Below are 23,869 nucleotides of genomic sequence, written 5' to 3' on the forward strand. Positions count from 1 at the left end.
AAAGACCCCCCCCCCCTCCTTCCGTTTTGCCTAAAACTGGAGGTCATATTATCAGTGACATCACTAAGTTGTACTCTGCCGTCTGCAGTCCAAAGGGTACACCTTCGTGATGTCACTGATCACAAAACAAGAACTGTATGATTCTCGAAATCTTTCCAAAGTAGTAAAATAATTTGACATAAAAGACAAGTTTGTGTTCTACGTTGACCTTTCACAGGGAGATAGTGACGATTAATCTAAACAAATCAATGGGGGATAGTCACACAAAGAATTGTAATGCTTTTCCATCGAAAGCTGCAAACTTCTATTGACCATATTCACATGGCAGCCATTTTACACTTAGGGTGGGAAATGCACTCTTGTTATAGTGGGGTTTCCCACCCTTGAGGATGAAGTAAGAGTGTGAAATGTGGTCAATTATTGATTTTATTATAAAATAAAAATACATCGTGGAATTACTTTAGTAGGCCTACAAGAACATAAAGTGATCCTGCACATTTATAATTTAGTTAACATTCGTCTACACACAAAACAAATAATTTATTTAAAACCCAAATTCAATGTGAATTGTGAAATAATAACAGCATATTAACACACCTTAAACCCTATGTACTTTGTTGATCAGAGTCCCCCAGGGCTCAATAATTGGTCCTCTCCCTTTTCAAGAATCCAGAGGCTTCATGTCACTACTCATACAGGTAGAGAAGCAGTGAAATGTGTGGCAACAGCAGCAACATCATAACAATCTAGGAGGATGAGGATTTTCTATAGCAGCAAATGGGCAGGGGCTCAGTGTATTGGTTTAGTGCAAACACATAGTTTGTTTTTCCATATTGTATTGTCTTTGCATATGGCTCTGAAAGCTGAAGGGGGAAAATAAAACTCTGGATAGTCAGTCTATTCCTCCTCTCCTCTACAGTAAATATCTTTATGGACAATAGCCAATCTACAAGCTTGCAACACGTTAAGACTAGAGCTTGTAGATTGTCTATTTTGACCAAATGTTCGTCCCAGAATAAGGACGCTAGGGTTCATGTGGTCAAAGGCCGTCCACACCAAGAATGATAACTAGGAAGAGGACTGTAATTATAATGATGAGAGCATCCCAGCTTATAAATGGTGAAAGTAATAGTATGTCAATTTCGATGCATTGTTGACTGGCTGTCAGTGTTTCCATCGTTCATCAAATCACTCTGAAAGTGAACCCCAACCATATTGTTCGGTGTCGTCGTGATACAGTAGTTGTGGTGAAGACTCCGCCTTCCAGAGCTAAGACGTCTTGTCCAATCACCATGCAGGGTTCAGGAAGAGCTGGGTGTCTGTTGGTGGGAAAGGAAGCAGGGTCAAGGCCAGCTTTGAGAAGGCAAAACAAATAACGGAGGATTTTGTTGTGACATAGAAGTGGTAGTAGTTTACTAGTTCATGTCAATTTAACACAGAGTAATAAAAATCACACCCGTTTGAAGTGAGGGGTGCACTGATCATCATATACCAGTGATTCCCAAAGTGGGGTCCGGGGACCACCAGGGGACCTTGAGGGAGTTCCAGGGGGTCTCCAAAGAGTGTACAAATGGAACCAAATGGACCCTAACGGGTGCATTTGGTTTCATTTGTACAGTCAGTTAAATTAACATTGATTTTACAATATCAATTTGGTGTCCCAGAGATAGATGTCATTAAATGGGGGTCCGTAGACTAATACATGTCAAACTGGGGGTCCTTGGAATTAAACAGATTGAGAATCCCTGCTAGCAGTAAAAACCATCTCTTATGGGGTCCCTGGCATATCTTTTCAAATGGGATAATTAGTGGCAATTGTCAATTTGGGGGTCCTTGACATGAAAAGGTTTGGGAACCACTGTCATATACATCATACATCATCTAATTCTGGCCAATCACAATTTGCATTTGTTTAGAATGTTTGCGTTTACACCCCTTATGGTTCCATTTGCACACTCAGGATTTTGATATGTACTACTACGTCTTCTACCTGTGCATATACATCCGCCAGCCTGAGAGAGAAACACCTCATAGACTTAAATATGCAATATTTGGAGGGAATCTCCGCCACAATTCTCCACGTGTCTCTCTCATCATTGTACCGCTCAATGTCACGGAGTCCGCTACAAGAAGAGAGAAAAATAGCCATCAGATAAATATCTCATGTGAGCTACCCTTTTCAACATTTAATGAGAATCTTACGTTCCAAAGGACTCCGACCCGCCTAGTACATGGATATATCCATCCACCACAGCCACAACAGGATTCCAGCGTTTACGTTTCATGGGGGCACACATGCGCCACTGGTTGGTCTGTGGGTTGTAGCACTCCACCTTGTCCGTATAAGTATTTGAAGACAGTTCAGTTGGACAGTCACCACCTATTTAGATGAACAGGAATGAACAGAATAGTAACTGTTGGTTGGCTCTACTGTGTGCCCAAACTACAGTGACGCTGAAGTGAGTATTATGGAAACAAGAGGCATTAAGAAGAGGTATGGTACCTATAACGTAGATATTTCCTTTGAGTGTACAGCGCGCAAAATGAGTACGAGGAAATTGCACAGGTGCACAGTCTGTCCATATAGATGTTTCAGGGTCGTACTTCTTCACCCGGGACAGAAGTTCACCGTCTGTCGGACTCGTAACAGTGCCTACAATAGTGACAACAAGGGCCCAGGAGGACACATGACAAAACATGAGACATTGAGATAGATTATTTGTATGTATGTAAAACATGTTCGCTAAAAATGTCCCAAAACTTTGTTATTATTACATATTAAAGAACCGGCTGAAACTGAAGATACATAAACCTGTTCCATACCAACAAGGTAGATCAGTCCATCTAGTGCAATCACATCACGGGGAGAGATTCGATATTCTGATCTGTTGACAGACCTCATGGGCTGCCAGGTGTTCATGTCGGGGTCGTACCGTTCTACAAACACGGGGTAGTACCGGACCCAAGACGCGAGGTCAAGGACCCGAGAGCAGCCGCCCACTGCATACATATAGCCATCAAGCATCACCAGGCCTTGGTCCATGTTAGTTGTGCAAGAAACAAAAAACAGATCATTAGGACTGATGACCATGGACACATGCAGCCTAACCAAAGCAAACCCTATATTAAAAAAGGCATACTTTGACAGTCTTACCGAATCCACTGCGTGCCACATCCATGGAAGCCATCTGCAACCACGGGCCACGGGAAAGGTCACAGGGTTCCTACACATTTGTGAGGAGCGTTTGTGAGGACGACAGCCATCTCTTAGTAGTTAGATGTATGCTAACAGATGCATACATTCAAATCACTATCACTAGCGGATACACCGGTACAACTGACGTTGGCTTAGTTTCGTCAGCTTTTCAGGATTTCCAGCTAACATGATTTCTAGCTTGTCATTTGAAGGATATACATTTTTGATTTTTGCTAATCGGAAGATTATAAACAGGTGCAATGAGTCCAATTCAGATAATTCTGAATCAATGCATTTTTTTTACCACTGATGATCAACTTCTTATTGCTTTTTCAGTAAGTCTATTTATTTTTGTTCTTTACTGTCACTTTAATTGCATTAGCATTTTCATAGTAATGAGTTTTATTATCAGCAAAATACATGATGTACATAAGAAATATAACAATTATAAACATCCACCTTTTACTTTTTAATTGGTTGGAATCAGCAAATAAGACTATGTAGGAATAAAAGTGATGTGCAAGTAAAACCACAACACAAAATCAAATAACAAGTATCAGTTAGTATCATGGTCAGTATTATACTGACATGATACTGTATCATGTTAGTATTGTGGTCAGTATCATGCTCAGTGTATTATGGTCAGTATCATGTTAGTATTATGGTCAGTATCATGGCATAGCAAGGTCATGGCATGAGGCATTTGCATGCTACTAACATGATACTGGCCATGACGCTGACCGTGATACTGACCATGTTACTAACATGATACTGGCCATGATACTGACCAGGCTACGAACATGATAGTGGCCATGATACTGACCAAGGTACTAACATAATAGTGACCATGATACTATCATGATACGAACATGATACTAATATGATACTGACCATGATACCAACATGATCAAAATCACTCAGCATTCATATGGTGCACTGTGTGTTAAATTGTTGTTTGATTTTGTGTTACTCTATTTGTATATCACTTTTATTCTTTATTGAAAGTCTTTTTGCTAATTTCAACACACAATTCAAATAATATTTAAAGGGGGGTGTTCAAAATTGTTATATTTCTCATATGCATGTATTTTCAGGATTATGAAGAAAAAAGAAATACAATAAAAGTGACAGTAAAGAAATAAATCATAATAGAGTTATTGAATAATGACATTGATAGTGATATTTCAATTACAAGATGATCCTTAATGGTTGAAAAAATATCAGAAATAAATTATAGATGCCAGAATTAGTTGGCTTAGACCTGTTTCTACTCCTAATAATGGCCAGGTTATGGTCACGGTTTTCAAAAATTACTCTAAATAGTTTGGAAACAAATATTTTTCCATACAACATTTTACATACTTTTCCAGACCTGGAAATTCATTAAATCAAATTCCATACTTGCGTAGGATCCCTGAGGTCATAGCGCCACATCTCTGTACTGGTTGAACCATGGGAGGAATTTCCTCCAGCCACGTACAATGAAGAGCCTGCAGTATGTGACAGCATAATTAAAACAAGTTATGCCTTGATCGTTAAAGAAAGCTGGCATTTCCGTTCATGAAAATACATTTTAACACATTGTAATTCACAGGAAGTCTCCAGACTGGGTAAGTCTTTGTAGTAAGGGCATTTTATCAGGTCTTTGACAAATCTGGGAACTAAATCGTTACCAAGAAATTTCTTCACCAATGTGTTTCTAAAGGTGTCTAATAACATGTACTAAAAGTTTGAAATTCAACTCCCGTGGGAAATTGAGTTATTAGCATAATAAGCATAATATGCCCATAACATCCTATATAAGGCAAAAAAGTCCAAATTTCATCATTCTTTAAGTAGCATGTGACATATGAAACTAGGGTGATTGCATGATTCTGAATCCATTCCAAGCATTAGTTTTGCACAAAAAACACTCCTTGGGCTAAATTAGGCCATATCTACTTGACCAAATGTGCTGACCTCATCACGTTTGTGTGGCCGTTTTCCTCCCAAGGAGTGTTTTTTGTGCAAAACTAATGCTCGGAATGGATTCAGAATCATGCAAACACCCTAGTTTCATATGTCACATGTTACTTAAAGAATGATGAAATTTGGACTTTTTTGCATAGGATGTTATGGGCATATTATGCACATTATGCTAATAACTCAATTTCCCACGGGAGTTGAATTTCAAACTTTTAGTACATGTTATTAGACACAATTAGAAACACATTGGTGAAGAAATTTCTTGGTAACGATTTAGTTCCCAGATTTGCATAGATTTCTCTTACTATTGGGAATCTTTAATGAAAAAAAAAATATTTTTTTTTAAATCGTCCAAAAACGCTGACACTCTACATCTCTATTCTCAATAAATCAATGGGCATTTGTGTTAAAATATCTTTACATTTTATTTTTCTATTTCTGCTGAGCAGCAAGCTATATATGCGGAGATGATTTATATTTATATTAGGATAAATTTGCGCGACTGTATAGACGAAACGGAAGAGGGGAGGAGGCTTACTTCCGCTTTATATTTTACTCATGATAGAGCTTCCGTTGCTCCAGACTGTATGATGGAAGCATTTGAAAATTGTGAGAGGCAACAGTCTGGCAAAGCGAGACTAGTGTGCATGTGTCTGCGCTCCAGTAGTTCACGTATCTTGATAACCGGCAGATTGCCCAGAAAACCCAGTTGCCCAGAACTGCCGATATATGACCGACCTTCAAATAATATTAATGGCTTCATAATTGAACCATCGCAATAATACCCTTACCAAGAATTAAAATGTCCTTTCTAGCACTGCACAACATTGCTAAAGCTGAGGGGCAAAACATTGTAGGATCGATAACAGGTCTACTCTACGTTGATTCTGATGTTGCTACTCACCTGACACAACCACACTATGACCGCTTACAGGGAGGGGCAGATCTGTCAGAAGAGCCTTCCATCGATTGATTCGGGGATCAAAGATCTCAGCGTAGCAACGTTTATTCCTTTCATGCACTACCAGCATTACGTTACGTACTGTACAGAGAGATAGAAGATAAACACAACTGAAAGTATGTATTGAATTGTAAAATCAAGTAATGTAAAGATTATGAAATAACAATTATGAAGCCCAAATAGCAAACTAAACTCTTGGCAATCCCAAACTGCCACAAGAATAGAAGACATACTTGTATTGCCATAGTCCAGCAGCCGACAGGCTTCTTTTGTTTTAAGTGCAAAATTTGATAGTCTTTTTTATTGGCCTAAAATATTGTCTATATACATACATTCATGAATCCACTTGCTGACCGGCTGTAACTATTGGGCAATTTTTTTAATAGGGGTTTCTTGTGACCCTACCATTAACATCCTATGGCAGGCAAAAATGTCAAACTTTCCTTTTGCTTTAAGTAGCATGTGACATGTCAAACTAGGGGTTTTTCATGATTCTGAATCCATTCCAAGCATTAGTTTTGCAGAAAAAACACTCCTTGGGCTAAAAGCAGCCATAGCCACCAAATGTGCCCAAAATGTGCTGACCTCATCACATTTGTCATGACGTCTATGACCGTTTTTAGCCCAAGGAGTGTATTTTGTGCAAAACTAATGCTTGGAATGAATTCAGAATCATGGAAACCCCCTAGTTTGACATGTCACATGCTACTTAAAGCAAAAGGAAAGTTTGACATTTTTGCCTGCCATAGGATGTTAATGAATAAAAACAGCCCAATAGTGACAGCCGGTCAGCAAGTGGATTCATAAATGTATGTATATAGACAATATTTTAGGCCAAAAGAAAGTCTATATACCAAATGTCCCACCCCATAACCCCGGCTGCCGGACTACCAGGTATGTTTACACATTTGAGGAAGGACTGTATTTTGTGGACCATCAGTTGCAACATGTGTACTGCATGTACAGGTTTGTGTGAGGCAGGGTACCTCTGCACTCCCGTGGTCGAGCTCTGCGGCTGTACTGCATTAGATTGGGGTCCTTGGTTTCAGCGATCAGCCTCTGACAGCCCTGGGACTCTTTCACCACATCCAGAGACTCAATCACATCGTGGAGGTAGGAGGGGCTGATAAGAGGCAGACGGATCTGCTCTAGAACCTTCAAAAACAAATACAACAATAAACAAATAATACATGTCCAAATCTGTTGCAAGACAAGGTAAGAAACTGAACATTAACATTGGGACCCCCTTTTCTTTTCTGTTGCAAGACAAGGTAAGAAACTGAACATTAACATACTGGCAGATCTGCCAACCTTGGGAACGGCTTAACCCATTTTGGGAACCCCTTTTGGTATTGAAAAATAGCAGATCTACAAGCTCATAGCGCGCCATTTGGTGGTGCACTATGAGCTTGTAGGTCTCCAAGCTACGAGCTTGTAGGTCTGCTATTTTTGAAAAATCGAAGAACGACTGACATAGAAACATAGCTTTTCCAGAAAACTGTCAGGATGTAGAAGAGGATTTAGAATCTGATCTCAGGTCAAAATAGGTTAATGTTCTCAGCTTTTGTGAAATGGTTTTCGTTTATGTTTGGGGTCTCAGCACGATAGTAATAGCATGCCATCACACACCACCTACACTACCAGAACATGGTAACACTTACTTTACAGATGAGCAACATTTTCATTATAGGGATATACCTGAATATATACTGCAGTATGCGTAATCTGGCTGATGTTGGTTAATTCTGATGATTTCCCGAGCTATTTATGAACTGTGCCTTTAACTTGATGTCATAATGAGGGTTATGTCATTTAAATCAAATCACTGGTGTGCAGACATCAATTAATCTAATACAGTTGTTGAGCATGTTTGAGTTCCCACGAGGCCCTGGGTGCATGATGTCACCTTGCACAGCAACTGGTCTCGCGAGATCACAAAGCCATCCGTCTGAGACTGCAATGCAACAAGCTATAATGAAACAATGAATGATTGAATGATGACCTTTTCAAAGGTATGCCTGTGGGTAGGACACTTATTTAACCACAACAAGGCCGCCTCAACCACCATCTCCTCCTTGGGCACATCAAGATTCTCACTGGAAAGAATCTGTGTCACTTTCTCCACAGACAGAGAGAGGAACTCTTCCTAGGAGGAGCATAGAGAATACAGTAGATTAGCTGATAGATTACGACTGTTTCCATACATCTTGAAGTAGGTCTTCAGGTAAAGCCCGAGAACCAAAAATACCTGGGAAATTGACAACCCACCTAAATGAGACCCCTATTCATGAACAAACACTCGAAATAACAACCAATGCTTACAATCAGAAGAAAGAGCTTTAAAACTAACAACAAACATTGGTTGGGCCTGTCTCATACTTATGAGTCAGTCACAGATTTCTAGGTGAATAAGCCACAACAGACAAACAACTTGGTAAATGTATGCATCTTTCAATGTCTAACCTGCCGGAAGACAGCACTGAAGTGCGTCAGAATGTACTCCATGCTACGCTGTGCCAACGTCTTACAGGAGTGGGCCTCAGCGAGGCAGTGGATCCCTACACAGTTGGTTTCGTCCATGCGATGCTCCATGTAATGACAGCAGGCCTCTTGAACAGCCATGACATTAAGCAAGTTTGCTGCTGTTAGCAGGGCCTAGAACAAATAAACAAAATATATACTAACATTATTTGAATGCAGTAGTTTTCAACCTTTTCTGGGGCTTTATGTTTTATTATAGAAAACATACCATGACATTTTTTTGTTTCCATAAATTTATATCAAATATTAACGTTATATTATCATTTCTTGTGTTTAATTGCCAGTGTTTTGGCAATTATTTGGGGGCCCACTTGCAGTATCCTCATGGCCCACCAGTTGACCCAGACCCACAGGTTGAGAAACACTTTTAAAGTACTAATGCAGGTCAAAAATGGAGGCAATGAATAAGGTTCATGAATACATCACCTGCACATTTTCTGCAGAGATGACCACCTTTGAAGAATAGGCATAGCCCACCAACATCTCAAGCGCCTGAGGTTCTACTCCATGGATGGCTACCCTCATCTCATCAACTGTTAACATGATTGCCTGTGTGGGTTGAAAAGGTGAACTGGTTTGTTTTGAAATGTACGCTTTTCTTACGTAGCCTATTTACATTGTGTTAACAGTTAACAGATTGTATTGTATATAGCATGATATTCGTTTCACAAATGAAAGACAATTTAGAATCGAGTCATACCCTTAAAGGAGAATTCTAAACGGAATTAAACCGATATCGTTATATCCCAGAATGAGTGGTAGAGGTGAACATTTTCATAACTCCATGCCGAGTCCACCGCAGCTCAGAGCGTGAGTGGTGGGGGTTTACGGTAAATCGAACAAAATGAAAAATTCGATCGATAAAAATAAGCAATTTACTGCAAATAGTAAAAGGGATAAGGGATTAGGGATAAGGGACGAAAATAGAGCCTAGTCCAGAATTCTCTTCTGACCTGAGATCAGATTCTAAAAATGTCTTCTACATCCTGACAGTTTTCTGAAAATGCTATGTTTCTGTCAGTTGTTCTTCGATTTTTCAAAAATAGCAGACCTACAAGCTCGTAGCGTGCCACTCGCGCTATGAGCTTGTAGATCTGCTATTTTTCAATAGCTAAAGCATAACAAAATGCTAACACCAAAAGGGGTTCCCGCCCAGAATGGGTTAACACCAGGTCCATAAATGTTGCTATGGAAAGTTGAGGATCATCTGTATTTACCTCAAAGTAACAGCTAATGACTAGACGATGACAGGGGAACTCTTGCCCTCCACAGCACAGAATCACATCACATAAAGTGTTGGTTAGACGAAGCCTATTTAGGCCCTCTAACATCTTGTTTTTGTGTCTCCCGTCCATGAACACAAAGTCTCCATTGGCATCAAGTTCAACTGAACTCCTTCGAGCCATGTCTCTCTTCGGTAGACCAGCCTATTACAACAGCAGGAGGAGACGGAAGAAATGGTCAGCATTTGTTTGCATGTTACGTTTAATGTCTGAATTCATGGGTTGGGGCCAAGTTGAGGACCAAACAAATTAATTAGTTCTACGCCAATCAGACTATTCAAACAAATTGAAGAACCCCTAGTGTGACACATGCTACTTAAAAGTATGACATTTTGAAAATGTTGCCTTATATTGGTTGTTAATGGTACCCCAACTTAAACCAAATCTTTAAGGGAAAAATAGCAAGCACAGAGCTCAACAACATGCTGAACATCAACTACATTAAAAGACTAGAGTAGTCCGATTTGTGTCACCAGTCTTCATTTTACATGTTGCAAGTTCCTGCACTATGACTATAGCTCTGGTCCATAGCCAGAGCTATAGTCAATGCTGCCGTTGCATTAGAGCTATGGACCAGAGCTACACTACAACGCTTAACCACAATTTTCACTTTCTATGATTACCATTCATTACTGACAGCTGTTGGTGCTATAACAACATTGTCTCATCATGATTACCTCACCTTCTGACATTTTTCCGAAATACGTCAAGAATTGAGGTAATTGAAGTATTTTGCCAAACGTCAGAAGGCGAGGTAAAATTATGACATGTGTGAGAATGTGTTGGCTATAACTGTTAGTCTGTATACCGGGTAATCAATCACTTAGAGGGCGATGCAAGCCATGGCAAGAAGGCATTTGTTATGTGACAGTCTGACAGACCTGCGGTGAAAAACCCACGTCTTTATTGTTTAAGGTTGTAGAGATACAACAGTGGACACACAGCCACGGTGCGTCTACAGTCCAAAAACCAAGTGTACACATTACAAACAGACATGCTGCTGCTGCAAGCAGCATACAACGCAAACAAAGACATAATAATGGAGTTATTTATAACGCACTTACGCACGTTACATTCGCGAGAATCCCAAATATAACAATGTTAGTATTCTCCTTCAGACGCTCAAACTTAAAAAGTAACAAACCTGCCGCTTCAAGTCTTCAAACTAAAGCGAGGAAGTGCAAACACCTGTTGTTCTGTCCTTCTTCTGCTTGTGCTTTATGGCAGACTAGATGCCTTCCGGCACATTGCTGCCTCCCACTGGTCGGGAGTATACCTCCTTTATGTCCATTATAACTTCTATATTAGCACTGCAGTCGTGTTGCTGCCATGAAATCAAGCACTGCTTCTTTTTTTTTCAGGTCAGCCCTCATCACAAAACGGCCTAGCCATTTGCCCAAATAAATGTGCTGACAGCACATTTATTTGGGCAAATGGCTATGCCGTTTTTTGCCCAATGAGTGTTTTTGTGCAATACCAATGCTTGGAATGGATTAAGAATCATGAAACACACCTAGTTTGACACGATACATATGGTATGGACGTATGGTCACCTCCTAATCTATAAAAGAAATTGCTCAATGATGAGAGCCGGCCTGCAGGTGGATTCATGAATGAATGTACAGTAGGTAGACAATATCTTGGGCCAATAAAGAAAACTTTCCCACTTAAAAAATATGCCTGTTGGCTGCTGGACTAAACTCTCCTGAACCAATATGCAACCACAAGTTGGGACAAGAGGGACTTCCAAAACAAAAGGGGATTTACAGTCAGGAAAATAGATGCTCTTTAAACTCCCTTGGCTTTAAGCAAAGAATTCTCAGGCAACTGTCTTGACTCCAATATATTTTTAGTGTAGCTTCGAGTTTCTTAAATATAATTTCCTATTGACTAGCATCTTTTCCATGAGGCTGGCATACATTTTTTCCCCTCACAGAATTACAGGACACATGCACCATTACAGGTTTAAGATCTACAATGTGGGGGGGGGGGGGGGAGAGATAAAGGAAAACAAAAAACAACCTTATCAAAGGATAAATCAGCTTAGAATGTTTTTATTTGTAAATTCAGTACACTTCTTTCTGTGTAGTATAATACAAAAATATAAATAATAAAAGAGCTTGTATATCTGCTATTTTTGAATAGCCAAAGTATTAAAGTGCTTACAATCTAAAGTGACAAAGATGCTGTTCTGGCTTTATTGGGTTAAAGGGGAATACCACACATTTTCAACATTGAACTGTCATGAATATACCATAGTTATGTGGAAATAAAGACCCCCCCCCCCCCCCCCCTTTGCCTAAAACTGGAGGTCATATTATCAGTGACATCACTAAGTTGTACTCTGCCGTCTGCAGTCCAAAGGGTACACCTTCGTGATGTCACTGATCACAAAACAAGAACTGTATGATTCTCGAAATCTTTCCAAAGTAGTAAAATAATTTGACATAAAAGACAAGTTTGTGTTCTACGCTGACCTTTCACAGGGAGATAGTGACGATTAATCTAAACAAATCAATGGGGGACAGTCACACAAAGAATTGTAATGCTTTTCCATCGAAAGCTGCAAACTTCTATTGACCATATTCACATGGCAGCCATTTTACACTTAGGGTGGGAAATGCACTCTTGTTATAGTGGGGTTTCCCACCCTTGAGTATGAAGTAAGAGTGTGAAATGTGGTCAATTATTGATTATAAAATAAAAATACATCGTCTGGAATTACTTTAGTAGGCCTACAAGAACATAAAGTGATCCTGCACATTTATAATTTAGTTACATTCGTCTACACACAAAACAAATAATTTATTTAAAACCCAAATTCAATGTGAATTGTGAAATAACAGCATATTAACACACCTTAAACCCTATGTACTTTGTTGATCAGAGTCCCCCAGGGCTCAATAATTGGTACTCTCCCTTTTCAAGAATCCAGAGGCTTCATGTCACTACTCATACAGGTAGAGAAGCAGTGAAATGCAAGTGTGGTAACAGCAGCAACATCATAACAATCAAGGTATAGAGGATGAGGATTTTCTATAGCAGCAAATGGGCAGGGGCTCAGTGTATTGGTTTAGTGCAAACGCATTGTTTGTTTTTCCATATTGTATTGTCTTTGCATATGGCTCCGACAGCTGAAGGGAAAAATAAAACTCTGGATATTCCTCCCCTCCTCTACAGTAAATATCTTTATGGACAATAGCCAATCTACAAGCTTGCAACACGTTGAGAGCTTGTAGATAGTCTATTAGGCTATTTTGACCAAATGTTCGGCCCAGAATAAGGACGCTAGGGTTCATGTGGTCAAAGGCCGTCCACATCAAGAATGATAACTAGGAAGAGGACTAATTATAATGATGAGAGCATCCCAGCTTATAAACGGTGAAAGTAATAGTATGTCAATTTCGATGCATTGTTGACTGGCTGTCAGTGTTTCCATCGTTCATCAAATCGCTCTGAAAGTGAACCCCAACCATATTGTTCAGTGTCGTCGTGATACAGTAGTTGTGGTGAAGACTCCGCCTTCCAGAGCTAAGACGTCTTGTCCAATCACCATGCAGGGTTCAGGAAGAGCTGGGTGTCTGTTGGTGGGAAAGGAAGCAGGGTCAAGGCCAGCTTTGAGAAGGCAAAACAAATAACGGAGGATTTTGTTGTGACATAGAAGTGGTAGTAGTTTACTAGTTTATGTCAATTTGCAACACAGAGTAATACAAATCACACCCGTTTGAAGTGAGGGGTGCACTGATCATCATATACCAGTGATTCCCAAAGTTGGGTCCGGGGACCCCCAGGGGACCTTGAGGGAGTTCCAGGGGGTCCACAAAGAGTGTACAAATGGAACCAAATGGACCCTAACGGGTGCATTTGGTTTCATTTGTACAGTCAGTTAAATTAACATTGATTTTACAATATCAATTTGGTGTCCCAGAGATAGAAATGTCATTAAATGGGGGTCCGTAGACTAATACATGTCAAACTGGGGGTCCTTGGAATTAAACAGATTGTGAATCCCTGCTAGCAGTAAAAATCATCTCTTATGGGGTCCCTGGCATATCTTTTCAAATGGGATAATTAGTGGCAATTGTCAATTTGGGGGTCCTTGACATGAAAAGGTTTGGGAACCACTGTCATATACATCATACATCATCTAATTCTGGCCAATCACAATTTGCATTTGTTTACACAACTGTCTTCAATGTTTGCGTTTACACCCCTTATGGTTCCATTTGCACACTCAGGATTTTGATATGTACTACTACGTCTTCTACCTGTGCATATACATCCGCCAGCCTGAGAGAGAAACACCTCATAGACTTAAATATGCAATATTTGGAGGGAATCTCCGCCACAATTCTCCACGTGTCTCTCTCATCATTGTACCGCTCAATGTCACGGAGTCCGCTACAAGAAGAGAGAAAAATAGCCATCAGATAAATATCTCATGTGAGCTACCCTTTTCAACATTTAATGAGAATCTTACGTTCCAAAGGACTCCGACCCGCCTAGTACATGGATATATCCATCCACCACAGCCACAACAGGATTCCAGCGTTTACGTTTCATGGGGGCACACATGCGCCACTGGTTGGTCTGTGGGTTGTAGCACTCCACCTTGTCCGTATAAGTATTTGAAGACAGTTCAGTTGGACAGTCACCACCTATTTAGATGAACAGGAATGAACAGAATAGTAACTGTTGGTTGGCTCTACTGTGTGCCCAAACTACAGTGACGCTGAAGTGAGTATTATGGAAACAAGAGGCATTAAGAAGAGGTATGGTACCTATTATGTAGATATTTCCTTTGAGTGTACAGCGCGCAAAATTAGTACGAGGAAATTGCATAGGTGCACAGTCTGTCCATAAAGATGTTTCAGGGTCGTACTTCTTCACCCGGGACAGAAGTTCACCATCTGTCGGACTCGTAACAGTGCCTACAATAGTGACAACAAGGGCCCAGGAGGACACATGACAAAACATGAGACATTGAGATAGATTATTTGTATGTATGTAAAACATGTTCGCTAAAAATGTCCCAAAACGTTGTTATTATTACATATTAAAGAACCGGCTGAAACTGAAGATACATAAACCTGTTCCATACCAACAAGGTAGATCAGTCCATCTAGTGCAATCACATCACGGGGAGAGATTCGATATTCTGATCTGTTGACAGACCTCATGGGCTGCCAGGTGTTCATGTCAGGGTCGTACCGTTCTACAAACACGGGGTAGTACCGGACCCAAGACGCGAGGTCAAGGACCCGAGAGCAGCCGCCCACTGCATACATATAGCCATCAAGCATCACCAGGCCTTGGTCCATGTTAGTTGTGCAAGAAACAAAAAACAGATCATTAGGACTGATGACCATGGACACATGCAGCCTAACCAAAGCAAACCCTATATTAAAAAAGGCATACTTTGACAGTCTTACCGAATCCACTGCGTGCCACATCCATGGAAGCCATCTGCAACCACGGGCCACAGGAAAGGTCACAGGGTTCCTACACATTTGTGAGGAGCGTTTGTGAGGACGACAGCCATCTCTTAGTAGTTAGATGTATGCTAACAGATGCATACATTCAAATCACTATCACTAGCGGATACACCGGTACAACTGACGTTGGCTTAGTTTCGTCAGCTTTTCAGGATTTCCAGCTAACATGATTTCTAGCTTGTCATTTGAAGGATATACATTTTTGATTTTTGCTAATCGGAAGATTATAAACAGGTGCAATGAGTCCAATTCAGATAATTCTGAATCAATGCATTTTTTTTACCACTGATGATCAACTTCTTATTGCTTTTTCAGGAAGTCTATTTATTTTTGTTCTTTACTGTCACTTTAATTGCATTAGCATTTTCATAGTAATGAGTTTTATTATCAGCAAAATACATGATGTACATAAGAAATATAACAATTATAAACATCCACCTTTTACTTTTTAATTGGTTGGAATCAGCAAATAAGACTATGTAGGAATAAAAGTGATGTGCAAGTAAAACCACAACACAAAATCAAATAACAAGTATCAGTTAGTATCATGGTCAGTATTATACTGACATGATACTGTATCATGTTAGTATTGTGGTCAGTATCATGCTCAGTGTATTATGGTCAGTATCATGTTAGTATTATGGTCAGTATCATGGCATAGCAAGGTCATGGCATGAGGCATTTGCATGCTACTAACATGATACTGGCCATGACGCTGACCGTGATACTGACCATGTTACTAACATGATACTGGCCATGATACTGACCAGGCTACGAACATGATAGTGGCCATGATACTGACCAAGGTACTAACATAGTGACCATGATACTATCATGATACGAACATGATACTAATATGATACTGACCATGATACCAACATGATCAAAATCACTCAGCATTCATATGGTGCACTGTGTTAAATTGTTGTTTGATTTTGTGTTACTCTATTTCTATATCACTTTTATTGAAAGTCTTTTTGCTAATTTCAACACACAATTCAAATAATATTTAAAGCGGGGTGTTCAAAATTGTTATATTTCTCATATGCATGTATTTTCAGGATTATGAAGAAAAAAGAAATACAATAAAAGTGACAGTAAAGAAATAAATCATAATAGAGTTATTGAATAATGACATTGATAGTGATATTTCAATTACAAGATGATCCTTAATGGTTGAAAAAATATCAGAAATAAATTATAGATGCCAGAATTAGTTGGCTTAGACCTGTTTCTACTCCTAATAATGGCCAGGTTATGGCCACGGTTTTCAAAAATTACTCTAAATAGTTTGGAAACAAATATTTTTCCATACAACATTTTACATACTTTTCCAGACCTGGAAATTCATTAAATCAAATTCCATACTTGCGTAGGATCCCTGAGGTCATAGCGCCACATCTCTGTACTGGTTGAACCATGGGAGGAATTTCCTCCAGCCACGTACAATGAAGAGCCTGCAGTATGTGACAGCATAATTAAAACAAGTTATGCCTTGATCGTTAAAGAAAGCTGGCATTTCCGTTCATGAAAATACATTTTAACACATTGTAATTCACAGGAAGTCTCCAGACTGGGTAAGTCTTTGTAGTAAGGGCATTTTATCAGGTCTTTGACAAATCTGGGAACTAAATCGTTACCAAGAAATTTCTTCACCAATGTGTTTCTAAAGGTGTCTAATAACATGTACTAAAAGTTTGAAATTCAACTCCCGTGGGAAATTGAGTCATTAGCATAATATGCATAATATGCCCATAACATCCTATATAAGGCAAAAAAGTCCAAATTTCATAATTCTTTAAGTAGCATGTGACATATGAAACTAGGGTGATTGCATGATTCTGAATCCATTCCAAGCATTAGTTTTGCACAAAAAACACTCCTTGGGCTAAATTAGGCCATATCCACTTGACCAAATGTGCTGACCTCATCACGTTTGTGTGGCCGTTTTCCTCCCAAGGAGTGTTTTTTGTGCAAAACTAATGCTTGGAATGGATTCAGAATCATGCAAACACCCTAGTTTCATATGTCACATGTTACTTAAAGAATGATGAAATTTGGACTTTTTTGCATAGGATGTTATGGGCATATTATGCACATTATGCTAATAACTCAATTTCCCACGGGAGTTGAATTTCAAACTTTTAGTACATGTTATTAGACACATTTAGAAACACATTGGTGAAGAAATTTCTTGGTAACGATTTAGTTCCCAGATTTGCATAGATTTCTCTTACTATTGGGAATCTTTAATGAAAAAAAAAAACGCTGGACACTCTACATCTCTATTCTCAATAAATCAATGGGCATTTGTGTTAAAATATCTTTACATTTTATTTTTCTATTTCTGCTGAGCAGCAAGCTATATATGCGGAGATGATTTATATTTATATTAGGATAAATTTGCGCGACTGTATAGACGAAACGGAAGAGGGGAGGAGGCTTACTTCCGCTTTATATTTTACTCATGATAGAGCTTCCGTTGCTCCAGACTGTATGATGGAAGCATTTGAAAATTGTGAGAGGCAACAGTCTGGCAAAGCGAGACTAGTGTGCATGTGTCTGCGCTCCAGTAGTTCACGTATCTTGATAACCGGCAGATTGCCCAGAAAACCCAGTTGCCCAGAACTGCCGATATATGACCGACCTTCAAATAATATTAATGGCTTCATAATTGAACCATCGCAATAATACCCTTACCAAGAATTAAAATGTCCTTTCTAGCACTGCACAACATTGCTAAAGCTGAGGGGCAAAACATTGTAGGATCGATAACAGGTCTACTCTACGTTGATTCTGATGTTGCTACTCACCTGACACAACCACACTATGACCGCTTACAGGGAGGGGCAGATCTGTCAGAAGAGACTTCCATCGATTGATTCGGGGATCAAAGATCTCAGCGTAGCAACGTTTATTCCTTTCATGCACTACCAGCATTACGTTACGTACTGTACAGAGAGATAGAAGATAAACACAACTGAAAGTATGTATTGAATTGTAAAATCAAGTAATGTAAAGATTATGAAATAACAATTATGAAGCCCAAATAGCAAACTAAACTCTTGGCAATCCCAAACTGCCACAAGAATAGAAGACATACTTGTATTGCCATAGTCCAGCAGCCGACAGGCTTCTTTTGTTTTAAGTGTGAAATTTGATAGTCTTTTTTATTGGCCTAAAATATTGTCTATATACATACATTCATGAATCCACTTGCTGACCGGCTGTAACTATTGGGCAATTATTTTTTAGGGGTTTCTTGTGACCCTACCATTAACATCCTATGGCAGGCAAAAATGTAAAACTTTCCTTTTGCTTTAAGTAGCATGTGACATGTCAAACTAGGGGTTTTTCATGATTCTGAATCCATTCCAAGCATTAGTTTTGCAGAAAAAACACTCCTTGGGCTAAAAGCAGCCATAGCCACCAAATGTGCCCAAAATGTGCTGACCTCATCACATTTGTCATGACGGCTATGACCGTTTTTAGCCCAAGGAGTGTATTTTGTGCAAAACTAATGCTTGGAATGAATTCAGAATCATGAAAACCCCCTAGTCTCATGCTAATTAAAGCAAAAGGAAAGTTTGACATTTTTGCCTGCCATAGGATGTTAATGAATAAAAACATATTAGCCCAATAGTGACAGCCGGTCAGCAAGTGGATTCATAAATGTATGTATATAGACAATATCTTAGGCCAATAAAAAAAGTCTATATACCAAATGTCCCACCCCATAACCCCGGCTGCCGGACTACCAGGTATGTTTACACATTTGATGAATTGAAATCCCAAACGGAAGAACTGTATTTTGTGGACCATCAGTTGCAACATGTGTACTGCATGTACAGGTTTGTGTGAGGCAGGGTACCTCTGCACTCCCGTGGTCGAGCTCTGCGGCTGTACTGCATTAGATTGGGGTCCTTGGTTTCAGCGATCAGCCTCTGACAGCCCTGGGACTCTTTCACCACATCCAGAGACTCAATCACATCGTGGAGGTAGGAGGGGCTGATAAGAGGCAGACGGATCTGCTCTAGAACCTTCGAAAACAAATACAACAATAAACAAATAATACATGTCCAAATCTGTTGCAAGACAAGGTAAGAAACTGAACATTAACATTGGGACCCCCTTTTCTTTTCTGTTGCAAGACAAGGTAAGAAACTGAACATTAACATTGGGACCCCCTTTTATTTTCTGTTGCAAGACAAGGTAAGAAACTGAACATTAACATTGGGACCCCCTTTTCTTTTCTGTTGCAAGACAAGGTAAGAAACTGAACATTAACATACTGGCAGATCTGCCAACCTTGGGAACGGCTTAACCCATTTTGGGAACCCCTTTTGGTATTGAAAAATAGCAGATCTACAAGCTCATAGCGCGCCATTTGGTGGCGCGCTATGAGCTTGTAGGTCTGCAAGCTACAAGCTTGTAGGTCTGCTATTTTTGAAAAATCGAAGAACGACTGACATAGAAACATAGCTTTTTCAGAAAACTGTCAGGATGTAGAAGAGGATTTAGAATCTTATCTCAGGTCAAAATGGGTTAATGTTCTCAGCTTTTGTGAAATGGTTTTCGTTTATGTTTGGGGTCTCAGCACGATAGTAATAGCATGCCATCACACACCACCTACACTACCAGAACATGGTAACACTTACTTTACAGATGAGCAACATTTTCATTATAGGGATATACCTGAATATATACTGCAGTATGCGTAATCTGGCTGATGTTGGTTAATTCTGATGATTTCCCGAGCTATTTATGAACTGTGCCTTTAACTTGATGTCATAATGAGGGTTATATCATTTAAATCAAATCACTGGTGTGCAGAGTAGACATCAATTAATCTAATACAGTTGTTGAGCATGTTTGAGTTCCCACGAGGCCCTGGGTGCATGATGTCACCTTGCACAGCAACTGGTCTCGCGAGATCACAAAGCCATCCGTCTGAGACTGCAATGCAACAAGCTATAATGAAACAATGAATGATTGAATGATGACCTTTTCAAAGGTATGCCTGTGGGTAGGACACTTATTTAACCACAACAAAGCCGCCTCAACCACCATCTCCTCCTTGGGCACATCAAGATTCTCACTGGAAAGAATCTGTGTCACTTTCTCCACAGACAGAGAGAGGAACTCTTCCTAGGAGGAGCATAGAGAATACAGTAGATTAGCTGATAGATTACGACTGTTTCCATACATCTTGAAGTAGGTCTTCAGGTAAAGCCCGAGAACCAAAAATACCCGGGAAATTGACAACCCATCTAAATGAGACCCCTATTCATGAACAAACACTCGAAATAACAACCAATGCTTACAATCAGAAGAAAGAGCTTTAAAACTAACAACAAACATTGGTTGGGCCTGTCTCATACTTATGAGTCAGTCACAGATTTCTAGGTGAAAAAGCCACAACAGACAAACAACTTGGTAAATGTTTGCATCTTTCAATGTCTAACCTGCCGGAAGACAGCACTGAAGTGCGTCAGAATGTACTCCATGCTACGCTGTGCCAACGTCTTACAGGAGTGGGCCTCAGCGAGGCAGTGGATCCCTACACAGTTGGTTTCGTCCATGCGATGCTCCATGTAATGACAGCAGGCCTCTTGAACAGCCATGACATTAAGCAAGTTTGCTGCTGTTAGCAGGGCCTAGAACAAATAAACAAAATATATATTAACATTATTTTAATGCAGTAGTTTAACCTTTTCTGGGGCTTTGTGTTTTATTATAGAAAACATACCATGACATTTTTTTGTTTCCATAAATTTATATCAAATATTAACATTATATTATCATTTCTTGTGTTTAATTGCCAGTGTTTTGGCAATTATTTGGGGGCCCACTTGCAGTATCCTCATGGCCCACCAGTTGACCCAGACCCACAGGTTGAGAAACACTTTTAAAGTACTAATGCAGGTCAAAAATGGAGGCAATGAATAAGGTTCATGAATACATCACCTGCACATTTTCTGCAGAGATGACCACCTTTGAAGAATAAGCATAGCCCACCAACATCTCAAGCGCCTGAGGTTCTACTCCATGAATGGCTACCCTCATCTCATCAACGTTTAACATGATTGCCTGTGTGGGTTGAAAAGGTGAACTGGTTTGTTTTGAAATGTAAGCTTTTCTTACGTAGCCTATTTACATTGTGTCAACAGTTAACAGATTGTATTGTATATAGCATGATATTCGTTTCACAAATGAAAGACAATTTAGAATCGAGTCATACCCTTAAAGGAGAATTCTAAACGGAATTAAACCGATATCGTTATATCCCAGAATGAGTGGTAGAGGTGAACATTTTCATAACTCCATGCCGAGTCCACCGCAGCTCAGAGCGTGAGTGGTGGGGGTTTACGGTAAATCGAACAAAATGAAAAATTCGATCGATAAAAATAAGCAATTTACTGCAAATAGTAAAAGGGATAAGGGATTAGGGATAAGGGACGAAAATAGAGCCTAGTCCAGAATTCTCTTCTGACCTGAGATCAGATTCTAAAAATGTCTTCTACATCCTGACAGTTTTCTGAAAATGCTATGTTTCTGTCAGTTGTTCTTCGATTTTTCAAAAATAGCAGACCTACAAGCTCGTAGCGTGCCACTCGCGCTATGAGCTTGTAGATCTGCTATTTTTCAATAGCTAAAGCATAAAAAAATGCTAACACCAAAAGGGGTTCCCGCCCAGAATGGGTTAACACCAGGTCCATAAATGTTGCTATGGAAAGTTGAGGATCATCTGTATTTACCTCAAAGTAACAGCTAAAGGAGACTAGTACATGACGATGACAGGGGAACTCTTGCCCTCCACAGCACAGAATCACATCACATAAAGTGTTGGTTAGACGAAGCCTATTTAGGCCCTCTAACATCTTGTTTTTGTGTCTCCCGTCCATGAACACAAAGTCTCCATTGGCATCAAGTTCAACTGAACTCCTTCGAGCCATGTCTCTCTTCGGTAGACCAGCCTATTACAACAGCAGGAGGAGACGGAAGAAATGGTCAGCATTTGTTTGCATGTTACGTTTAATGTCTGAATTCATGGGTTGGGGCCAAGTTGAGGACCAAACAAATGAATTAGTTCTACGCCAATCAGACTATTCAAACAAATTGAAGAACCCCTAGTGTGACACATGCTACTTAAAAGTATGACATTTTGAAAATGTTGCCTTATATTGGTTGTTAATGGTACCCCAACTTTATGAACACATTGTGAAGAAAGCTAGTGGTATTAGCAATAAGCATCACAGAATCAACTGTTTTATGGTCATGATTCACAAGGAGCCTGTATGGCTTGATTCTAGGCTTAAAATAATTGATATAACGGTAAATATTTTTGGAAATCTTTAAGGGAAAAATAGCAAGCACAGAGCTCAACAACATGCTGAACATCAACTACATTAAAAGACTAGAGTAGTCCGATTTGTGTCACCAGTCTTAATTTTACATGTTGCAAGTTCCTGCACTATGACTATAGCTCTGGTCCATAGCCTTACTGCTCATGCTGCCATTGCATTAGAGCTATGGACCAGAGCTACACTACGACGCTTAACCACAATTTTCACTTTCTATGATTACCATTCATTACTGACAGCTGTTGGTGCTATAACAACATTGTCTCATCATGATTACCTCACCTTCTGACATTTTTCCGAAATAAGTCAAGAATTGAGGTATTTTGCCAAACGTCAGAAGGCGAGGTAAAATTATGACATGTGTGAGAATGTGTTGGCTATAACTGTTAGTCTGTATACCGGGTAATCAATCACTTAGAGGGCGATGCAAGCCATGGCAAGAAGGCATTTGTTATGTGACAGTCTGACAGACCTGCGGTGAAAAACCCACGTCTTTATTGTTTAAGGTTGTAGAGATACAACAGTCTACAGTCCAAAAACCAAGTGTACACGTTACAAACACACATGCTGCTGCTGCAAGCAGCATACAACGCAAACAAAGACATAATAATGGAGTTATTTATAACGCACTTACGCACGTTACATTCGCGAGAATCCCAAATATAACAATGTTAGTATTCTCCTTCAGACGCTCAAACTTAAAAAGTAACAAACCTGCCGCTTCAAGTCTTCAAACTAAAGCGAGGAAGTGCAAACACCTGTTGTTCTGTCCTTCTTCTGCTTGTGCTTTATGGCAGACTAGATGCCTTCCGGCACATTGCTGCCTCCCACTGGTCGGGAGTATACCTCCTTTATGTCCATTATAACTTCTATATTAGCACTGCAGTCGTGTTGCTGCCATGAAATCAAGCACTGCTTCTTTTTTTTTCAGGTCAGCCCTCATCACAAAACGGCCTAGCCATTTGCCCAAATAAATGTGCTGACAGCACATTTATTTGGGCAAATGGCTATGCCGTTTTTTGCCCAATGAGTGTTTTTGTGCAATACCAATGCTTGGAATGGAT

At 39.7% G+C, this 23,869-nt stretch overlaps 1 protein-coding gene across 2 annotated transcripts; it reads right to left on the reverse strand.

Annotated features, from left to right (window-relative positions):
• Positions 1–408: 408 nt before the first annotated feature.
• On the reverse strand, positions 409–23,672 carry LOC306915526 (kelch-like protein 24). Of its 2 annotated transcripts, none has more exons than XM_079492901.1 (14): positions 23,520–23,671; positions 22,200–22,418; positions 9,090–9,212; positions 8,586–8,777; positions 8,125–8,268; positions 7,109–7,277; positions 6,066–6,203; positions 4,598–4,686; positions 3,155–3,224; positions 2,824–3,033; positions 2,504–2,653; positions 2,203–2,380; positions 1,991–2,123; positions 409–1,319 (listed from the first exon to the last, which is right to left on the reverse strand). In XM_079492901.1, exons 2-14 carry the CDS (start codon positions 22,395–22,397, stop codon positions 1,302–1,304), a joined length of 1,812 nt encoding a protein of 603 aa, XP_079349027.1. In that variant the 5' UTR covers positions 22,398–22,418; positions 23,520–23,671; the 3' UTR covers positions 409–1,301. The 2 variants fall into 2 exon arrangements, with proteins under 2 accessions (XP_079349027.1, XP_079349028.1); XM_079492902.1 differs by lacking the exons at positions 409–1,319; positions 1,991–2,123; positions 2,203–2,380; ... (7 more) ...; positions 8,586–8,777; positions 9,090–9,212 and adding exons at positions 12,117–13,527; positions 14,215–14,347; positions 14,427–14,604; ... (7 more) ...; positions 20,907–21,098; positions 21,409–21,531 and having other exon boundaries at positions 23,520–23,672.
• Positions 23,673–23,869: the final 197 nt, after the last annotated feature.

Source organism: Electrona antarctica, assembly GCF_951216825.1.
Source record: "Electrona antarctica genome assembly, chromosome: 22".
NCBI classification, from domain to species: Eukaryota; Metazoa; Chordata; class Actinopteri; order Myctophiformes; family Myctophidae; genus Electrona; species Electrona antarctica.

Coding starts and splice junctions, on each gene's coding strand:
- LOC306915526 (XM_079492901.1), bottom strand. CDS start 22,397: ATGGCTCGAAGGAGTTCAGTTGAACTTGATGCCAATGGAGACTTTGTG. Junction 8,269..8,585: donor TCAGTGCTGTCTTCCGGCAG/GTTAGACATTGA, acceptor TGCTCCTCCTAG/GAAGAGTTCCTCTCTCTGTC. Junction 4,687..6,065: donor TCATAGTGTGGTTGTGTCAG/GTGAGTAGCAAC, acceptor CACATACTGCAG/GCTCTTCATTGTACGTGGCT.